The sequence below is a fragment of the Anastrepha ludens genome, chromosome 5, assembly GCF_028408465.1.
Source record: "Anastrepha ludens isolate Willacy chromosome 5, idAnaLude1.1, whole genome shotgun sequence".
NCBI lineage: Eukaryota > Metazoa > Arthropoda > Insecta > Diptera > Tephritidae > Anastrepha > Anastrepha ludens.
This window is the reverse complement of record NC_071501.1, coordinates 102690565-102700207: the sequence shown is the minus strand read 5'-3', so window position 1 is coordinate 102700207 and position 9643 is coordinate 102690565. Positions and strand designations below refer to the sequence as shown.

At 44.1% G+C, this 9643-nt stretch overlaps 1 protein-coding gene across 2 annotated transcripts; it reads right to left on the bottom strand.

Annotated features, from left to right (window-relative positions):
• On the bottom strand, positions 1 to 9557 carry LOC128865267 (transmembrane protein 87A). Of its 2 annotated transcripts, none has more exons than XM_054105422.1 (11): positions 9450 to 9557; positions 9224 to 9376; positions 9047 to 9107; positions 8893 to 8975; positions 8570 to 8812; positions 7293 to 7463; positions 6942 to 7225; positions 6440 to 6649; positions 6238 to 6358; positions 6026 to 6179; positions 1 to 294 (listed from the first exon to the last, which is right to left on the bottom strand). In XM_054105422.1, the coding sequence occupies exons 2-11, from the start codon at positions 9335 to 9337 to the stop codon at positions 65 to 67; spliced, it is 1671 nt and encodes a 556-aa protein (XP_053961397.1). In that variant the 5' UTR covers positions 9338 to 9376; positions 9450 to 9557; the 3' UTR covers positions 1 to 64. The 2 variants fall into 2 exon arrangements, with proteins under 2 accessions (XP_053961397.1, XP_053961396.1); XM_054105421.1 differs by having other exon boundaries at positions 9446 to 9553.
• Positions 9558 to 9643: the final 86 nt, after the last annotated feature.

Sequence of the window (9643 nt, the reverse complement as noted above, 5' to 3'; positions counted from 1 at the left end):
TTTTGTTTTTATTGTGTGTGTCGTGCTGTTTTTTTTTTTTTTGTTTTCTTACTATAGTCTAACTCTATTGCATTTTCGAAACTTCGAATTTCGTAGTTATAATTTCTTCGTCCGAATCCAAAACTGGCAACGCTGGGTCCGCTATTGATGATGGTATATTATCTTCTACCCAACGCAAATCATCCTCCTCGGTTGTTGTAGCGCGCTGTGAATTTGGTGGAGTTTTGGTACCGCCATTTGTATGGGAATTGCGCATTTTTACGCCATACGCATCGGCGACAAATTGATCTTCCTCTGTTGGGATGGAAATATTATTCACATTTTTTTTTAGACATTTATTAGTTTTTATTTATGTTTCCATAAGAAGGAGTGCTGCTATAGGATGCTAATGGTAAGCACAAGAAATACCATTTATGAAATATTAGAAAGTGTTTTTGAACACAGGGACTAAGCACTAGCGTATTTCAGTAATAGATGTCGTGCGAATGCTCCAATTTGGCCAAATTATTATTATTATTAGGCTACTGCGCACTGCGACCAAAAGAGACCATTCCCATGGCAGCCGGTTCTACGTTACCGGAATGACTCGGGTTTTTCCCGATCAAGGGCTGCCGCCCCAGTACACTAGCCCTGTCTAGTGTATCGTATATCACCCCACCCCTTACGTCACAGGAGCAAACTCTCGCAGCAAACCTGCTCCAAATACTTCTCCTCAGGGCTGGAGTCGAATCCAACCCTGGGCCAGAGGTATTCTACTGCTGCGTCTGCCATCAACGGCTCCACCCGAACTCCACCTCGGTTAGGTGCAATAAGTGCAACGGGTGGAGCCACCTTAAGACCTGCTCAGGCCTTAAGTCGCACAGGGAGTGGTCCACACGGTATGTGGCCACGTGTTGCTCCCGCCAACAGGCGTCTGATGCCTCCACGGCTACCACACCCCCTGATAGGCCGGCACTACCAACCACCACCACAACCCACACCTCCACGGTGAGGAGCCTATCGGAGCAACACAACTCCCCTTTAACCCCTCCTATCCCTTCCTGCTCCAACCCCAGTGCGGGAACAAACCAGCAGCTCCTGGTCCCCCGTACAGTCTGTTCCGTGTGTCAGACCGTAATACCTCGGAATCTGGTATCAGTCCAATGCAATTCCTGCAGTGGCTGGTGCCATTTTCGGAGATGTTCCGGCCTGCGCACCACCCGTGAGTGGACAACTGCCTACGTTGCCCCCTGCTGCAGAGCTCTGCACCCACTACCTCCCCCGGAGGCGCGGCCGCCCACCACCATCAGGCCGCAACAACCACAGTGGATTGCACAGCAGGTCCAACGTAGACAACCCCACGCGTCCCTCACCCCCCGGATTACACTGACCTCACCGAGAAGCTTCAAGCTTCTCCAGTTTAACTGCAACGGACTTACGAGTAAGGTCGACGAGATAGTCGACTTCATGAACCGGCACAGTATCAAGATAGCTGCGGTCCAAGAAACAAAGTTGCACGCTAGGTCATCTCTGATCACCAGGGATGGCTATAACGTGCACAGACACGATCGCGAGCGAGTCAACGGTGGTGGCCTAGCGTTTATAGTCCACCACACTGTGCAGTATCGTCTTATCGATGAAGGAATCGACCCCAGGGACAGCACCTTAGAATGTCAAGGCATAGCGGTCCGGTCAGGCGATTCCGAGCTCGAAATTTTTAACATATACATACCCCCTGTCACCTGCTGCCCGGCAGGATATCACCCTGATATAGGTGCGCTCATCAGAGGTGAAAACCGATTGGTTGTAGGTGACTTTAATGCGCATCACGATCTTTGGCATTCAAGCCTGCCAAATAATCGTAGGGGACAGCAATTGGCAGAGCAGATAGACGACTCGACATTCAGCACAGTGAACGACGACGCCCCCACCAGGGTAGTGGGCAATTGTAGCAGCTCGCCTGACCTAACAATAGCTAGCGCGGGTCTGATAAATAGCATAACGTGGCGACCTATGCTATCGCTTGCATCAGACCACTTGCCCATTATCGTCTCGATCGAGAGACCTGCCGATTTCGTTTCCGCGAATCACCGGTCCTATTTTAACTTTAAAAAAGCTAATTGGGCCGGCTTCACGGAATTCACCAAGGACACCTTCGCCGCTCTTCCCATCCCCACTGATGTGCGCGTCGGCGAACGCGCATTCCGCAAGGTGCTCACAGCTGCTGCGGCTCGCTTCATCCCAGCTGGATGTTATAAGGACATCCGTCCTCACTTCCCAGCAGAAGCAGCCAGTTTAGCAAACGAGCGTGACCACCTACGCCAGGCCGATCCCGGGGATCCCCGCATAAGGGATCTCAATTTGGAGATCCGGCAACTGGTAAATCAACATAAGCGGACTAAATGGGTTGAGCACCTGAAGACTTGTAACCTCACCTCCGGAGTGAGTAAGCTCTGGTCCACCGTTAGGTCCCTGTCGAACCCGACGAAACACAACGACAAGGTGGCTATCACCTTCAACAGTTGTACTTCGTCGGACCCGAAGAGATGCGCGAGCTATTTTAGCCGGCTGTTTACACTGCATCCTCCGGGCGACAGAACCAAACGTCGTGTTACCAGAAGGCTGCACAAACTGACGAACGACAGTGCGCCACTTACTTTCTCCGGTGATGAGGTTCAGGGGGCCATCAACAAGTCGAAATCATCGAAAGCCATTGGCCCTGACGGACTAAACGCGCTGATGCTGAAGCATCTGGGACCCCTGAGAGTAGGATACCTCACAAGGGTCTTCAATTTGTCTCTGGCCACTCTCATCATCCCTGACAAGTGGAAAGCAGGGAGAGTGGTCCCACTATTGAAACCTGGGAAACCCGCCAACCAAGGGGAGTCTTATCGGCCGATAACTCTCCTTTCCCCAGTAGTGAAGACACTTGAAGCCCTCCTACTCCCACTCTTCACGACACATCTGGCCCCAGCCCCACATCAGCACGGATTCCGACGAGTGCACAGCACCACCACGGCACTCACCGCCATAAACGCCCAGATAAATCGCGGGCTTAACCAAAACCGCCCCTGCGAGAGGACTGTCCTAGTAGCGTTGGACCTAAAGAAGGCTTTCGATACAGTCAGCCATTCCACGCTACTAGATGATATTTATCAGTCGACACTCCCGCCAGGGCTGAAGAGGTGGTCCGCGAACTACCTGAGCGGTCGGCACTCGTCAGTGATTTTTCGAGATCAAATGTCAAAGCAGAGGAAGATTAAGCAAGGCGTACCGCAGGGTGGTGTCCTTTCACCCTTGCTTTTTAACTTCTACATCTCGAAGCTCCCCCAACCACCAGCGGGAGTTTCCCTGATCTCATACGCTGACGATTGCACGATAATGACGTCGGGCAATGACATCGATGGCCTGTGTTCCAAAGTGAACAACTACCTCACCGACCTTTCTCGCTTTTTCACTGCGAGGAATCTCCAACTTTCCCCCACCAAGTCCACGGCGACCCTTTTCACCACCTGGACAAAGGAGGTCAAGCTGTCCCTTAAGGTAAAAGTCGACGACACACCAATTCCGACTGTGAATAACCCCAAAATTTTGGGTGTAACCTTTGACAGCTTGCTCTCCTTCTCTGCGCATACAACCGCAATTGCCACTAAAGTCCAAAATCGCAACAAGGTCCTCAAATCGCTGGCCGGCAGCACTTGGGGCAAGGACAAAGAACTGTTGCTTTCGACATTTAAGGCAATTGGCCGGCCGGTTCTAAACTATGCTGCGCCTGTCTGGTCGCCTGGTACTAGTGATTCGCAGTGGATAAAGCTTCAGACATGTCAGAATACCGCCATTCGGACAGCGACCGGGTGCCTCCTGATGTCACCCATACAACACCTGCACAACGAGGCACAAATGCTCCCAGTCGCGGAGCACAACAAATTGCTCAGCAAGCAGTTCCTGCTGGGGTGTTACCGCAGGTTTCACCCCTGCAGACACCTGCTTGAGCCTGAGCCGCCTCCCAGGCACGTCAGGAGCCACCTCCTCGACTACGCTGACGAACTCCAGGACAAAACTGACCGTAACCTACTGGACCGGACAGTATTCAGACAGTCAATAAACGACATCCACCGGGAGACCGTTACCACCTTCATGAACTCCCGTCCCGTGAATGCCGTAATCGGAGTCCAACCACCACCCATTGCAGATGAAGAGCTCCAGCTTCCCCGTGAGACTCGTGTAACATTGGCACAATTACGTTCTGGATATTGTAGCAGGTTAAACTCCTACTTATCCAGAATTGACCCCGACATACCAAACACATGTCCGGCATGTGAAGGTACCCCGCACGACACTAACCACCTCTTCACATGCCCCCTTAATCAGACTCATCTAACCCCCCTCTCCCTCTGGACCCAACCTGTCGAAACAGCATGTTTCCTGGGCCTACCCCTAGATGAGCTAGACGAAGATGACAGATGATATACCTACACTGACAGGGCAAACTATGCTGTTAAAACAACAACAACAATAAAAGAGATCTATTGTGGAAAGCCTGCTGAGGTGCCCTCTATTTTAAGGCTGTTTAAAAGTTTAGCACATTCTGGGGTTTATTGTTCCATATTTTATATGATTGCACATCAATACCACCAAGGTAGTGTAGCCCTTTTCTGCATAGTGCAGGACATTGCCAAAGATGAGTTCTGAATTTTCAGTGTACATTTCACAGAATCGGCAGATGATGGTCTCAGAGAGATCAATTTTGTTTAAGTGATATGTCCGGCTACACTGGCCTGTAAAGTAACCAGTTAAAAGTCTTAAGTCTACTCTGCTCAGTTAAAGTATGATAGCTTATCGAAAATTCCTGTGTTCGGCGTTAGGAATTTTTTCGCTTGTCGATGCCCGATAGAATTTCGCCAGTGTTCAACGAACTTCTTCTCCTTCCACCTTATGAAAATTTCGTTGATGTGACCTTTTGTAAGTCCACAGAAAGGCTCAGGATCAATTAAGAATAAGGTCAAATTATAATCGGATCTTTAGACAAATGGTACAGTCAAGTCAACACTTTAATCGTTCGTCGAACGGCCTCTAAGACTGTTTTCGCCTTATGAAGGGTATTGGAGGTCTTGCACAGTTAAGAGAAATCTAATCTACAGCATGAAGTAGATTATGTTGAATTGAGAAAGTGCTGTATTTTGATATTTGATCTACGTTCTACGTTACCGGAACGACCCGAATTTATTTCGGGCCAATGGCAGTCACTCCAGGGGGAATACTTGTTAAGCTGCTGCAACAACAACAATATTGTAGGTCAGAGAGGTTTCGCTCATTAAACTCCTTTCCAATAGGCGCTACCGATAGCTGAGTTTTAAAGGACAAATTTAAAAAGGTTATCTCTTGTGGATCGTCTTGATTCGTATGCCAGGATTCATTTAGGATTAATAGATATTTAAGATGCATATACAGGGCTGCGCAGGAATGTTTGAGGCTTGATTTATTAAGGAAATAGATTTCCAAGCAAAAAAGAAACTTAAATAAACAAAAACCAATTTGAACCTTTTATTGCTGTTGTAGCAATATACGTATTAAGCCCTGCTCTGTGCTTCACTAACTTTTGTCATCGAGGTCACCTAATGGTACGCCGAGAAAACGTAGTGTTTTTACGCGGTTGGACGAGTTGGATAGGTATGTTAGATGAGATGGGTAAATGGGCATGATCATCTTTTGCATAGTTAACCCTCCGTTGGGCACCTGGGTCTGGCCAGACTGGCTTATTCAACTTTTAACGTGAATTTAACATATTTCTATTAAAGCTAACGACTTGAGCTTCCAGGTAGCTTCCTAAAATTTAATTTTCTATCGATTTATGGATATAACCTTTCAAAAAGGATCCTCGAACAGGACTAAAACAAGCGAGACCCTGGTGCCCAACGAAAGGTTTTCAAAAAGGTGTCCAACGGAGGGTTAATACAAAATTTGACTTCCTATGGCTGGTATTTACCAAAAGCAAGCTCAGCTACCAAAACTACTGCTTATTTGAGCTCAGTTACTGATTACTTACCATCGTCATCCTCATCTTCGGGGGCATCAAGCAACGGTGTGAAGGCATAGCGTTGATTATTGTTTGTGGGGCGCCACAAAATCATAATCACCAGCAATAACACCGAAAAAAGCACATGCCAGAAGGCGGTATCTAACCAAATATTACGCCAAACCTGTAAAACGAATTAAAAATAAAATTTTTCTTCGAATTTCAAATTCACGCCAGTTTACCGGTGTACAGTTTTGTGTCTTGCGCACATGCAATGCATACAACATAAACATCACTGATGCAATCACCGAGAATATCAGTGTGTTTGTGAAGTGTCTATACAACGACAATTTAACCATATTTCTGAAAGAAAAGAAATATTAAGCAAAGGCAAAACAAATTAGCGCATTTGATTGTATGCTAAACGATGCGCGAATTGCACACCTTCTCAAGCGCAGCGTTCTGGTGGTCTGTACCAGCGAGGTGAATATCCACCAGCAAATGCCTGTGTCCAGCACAGCCAAGGGAATGGCGGCAACCAGCTGCTCATCGGTTTTCGTGCTTGTCACACGCAAATAACTCTCAACGCAGGCCAGCACAAAGTAAAGCGCACCAACACCGACCACGCGATGAAGCATTGGACCCAAACGCGGTCTAAAACAAACGAGATGAGAACAAAGAAAAAATTAAAAAATGCATTAAATTATTAATTCATATATGTATATCACAAATGTGGGTGTTGGTGTACTAATAAAGTACACCTTGTTACCAAAATGCAAAAGCCAGCAGCTAATATTTTTGTTATTCGCACGCGAAGCAAAAAACAAAACTTATATAAGCTAATTATCAAGTCATTGTCCGTTAAATGACTGTCTAAAAATCTAAATAGTATTGACACAAGTGTTTGGAAGTAGTTCGCGCTGGATAGCAACGTAGATATACTCACTTTACAATGCCAAATCCTAGACTCATAATAATGACAAGCATGCGAGCCAAGGTGCGTTTTGCGCACGAAACGAATTCCGCCACCAGTTCAGCACCCTGCACGGGAACACCTGTCGTGTTCAAACTGTAGTACTGTGCGTAGAAGAAGGCTTTCTCTAACATGCCCAGCAGTATGACGCCACCAATCCAGAATTGTATGCGCAACAGATCACGCCATTGCATGAACGACACAGAGAGCCAGATAACGCCGAAAATCACATAGACAACGCACATTATGCCATAGAACTAGCGGTGTGAAAAAAGACGAATTATTTTTGTTTTTAGATTATGTATAATATGGGGTTTAACTTACCGCCAACAATGGGTGATCAATGGCTGAGAGGTAACCGCCATCGGGGCCAACAATATCCAGTTGAACGAGCGAGGAAAAGTCTGATGCGTCGGATGTTTTGGCAGCCTCAATTTTCAGTGTCAAATCGTAGATGCCATCTCTGCCGATAGTTATGATAGTTTTTGCATATGGCTGGAGAGAGAAACAAAATATTGAAAAAGCACTAAATACGAAGTTGGCACATTATGACAACTGAATATTTGACTAACTTAAGAATTCGCTAGAAAACGCATATATTTTAAAATTAGAAATATAATACCTATATTATTCGACCAAGGACTGTTGATCAAACAAAAATGCTCTAGAATAGGGGATTTACTAAAGCTTTCTTCGACACAGTCAGACAAACGCTCCTTAGTGGGAATACTAAGATAAGGTTTTCAACATAGGGATCAACTGTCTATGATTTACGTACATATACGTTTTGTTACTTGGGCCGAAAATTATTATTGCTACGCAGTTCGTATTCTCATGAATGTTGGTCTTCCTTATAAATCATAATTATACAAATTTTGGTACCACTGCCACTGATAACTTCAATATAGAGCTGTTTGTATTGTTATAATAGCATGAAAAATTTCCCATACACTTCACAGAAATTCTAGCGGAGCAAGTGCTTGATCAGTGCGACTTATGAATAGTCAAGGGAACAAACGATTTTGAAAGAATTTCTAATATTGTTTACTCGTTTTTAGCGAACTTATAACTAAACTAAGACATTATCATATACCTACTGATAAGTTATTACAAAAACTGTTTGCTAGAAACTTAGTTTAAGCAGGCTACATTAGAGGTTTTGTTTGTTTCTACCCATACCCCATTCTTTATTTTTAATTGCGTTCAAAAATTGTAAGTAATTTTTTTTTTCTTTTTAAACAAATTAAGTGTGCAAGTTCGTCTAGCTGCCGCTAGTCATAACTTCTGTTAGACTTTCTGTTAAAGTTTGATTAATTTTAGAACATATATACGTCTTATCGACACTGTTTTCTTTTTTTTTTCTATATGATAAACATGTCAACCGATAAAAATGTGTTATTCCCACTTTTATGGTATGTATGACACACAACCTGCGCCACACACCCATTTGCACGCATTTTCATATTTTAGGTTTTCTTATCGCATTAGTTGATGAGTGAATGTCAAAAAGCATTGCGAAAACAAAAGTTTTGGATATCATTCATTAACCTAGTGTTCGTAATAGGTTCAACAAATATATATAATATTATATTTTTATTTACCGCTGTAGGATGTTTGAATGTATTCGCTGATTGCAACGCAGCCGTGGCTGGTGATGACGTTGCAGCTGCGCCTGGTGCTTTTGCTGCTGCACCGGTTGTTTCTCGTATTGGCCATGGTTTTTCGGGTAGCAAAATTGGATGCATTGGACATAAGGAATTTTTCGTGTCCATGGTAATGAAACCGGAATCTGATTTGTTTTGCAATTGCAATTGCTGCTCATAAGCATTGTACAAACTTTCGGGCTGTAATTATTAATACATTATGATTGTTTTATAACCAAGGAGCTAAATCATATGGACATAGATTAATGGCATTTACTCACCAAGCGTTTATCATACCAACATGGTCGTTCAAAAAGTGTCCATGTAACGATAACATTTAACTGCTCATGGCTTTCACATTCGACTATGTGGAATCACGGAAAGCGGCTTTAGTTAAAAAATGGTTTTAATATTTCCCAAAAATATATAACTTACTGTGCACTTTTATTTTAGAGTTGGCTAGCAATGGTCGCTGTTCACGTGCCACATTTGCGCTCTGCGGGCAAAATGAAACAAAAGAAACAGATTTTGTTTTATGTTGAAGGAATTTGAATTGAAGATGTGCATATATACATATATTTCCTATATTTCAAATAATATTTTAGTACCTACCGGCGTTAGTATTTTCATAGTTTTGCCAGGATCAGATTTTCCATGCGTCACTGGCACAAACAAAGCCACCATTAGAAACGCTTTCACCACCACCAGTAGTTTTCTTCTCAACATTATTATTTATTTACCACTTCCTTATTTGAGATTTAGATTCTGCAATCAAATTGAATATAATATACATAAAAGTGATTATAATAAATTTTCTTGTTTAGAAATTTATACCAACAATCACAAAATTTTCACGGAAAATCGACGTCAACAAGCAGACTCAGCAAATAGGCAGAACACAAAACGAAAAACAAAAAATTCTGACAGTCTCCTTCGACCGATTGTCATTTTTAACATATTTATATGTGTGTGTGCTAGAAAAAAGCAAAATAAACAAACGACACTGTAAAAAATAATACGATATGGCACATT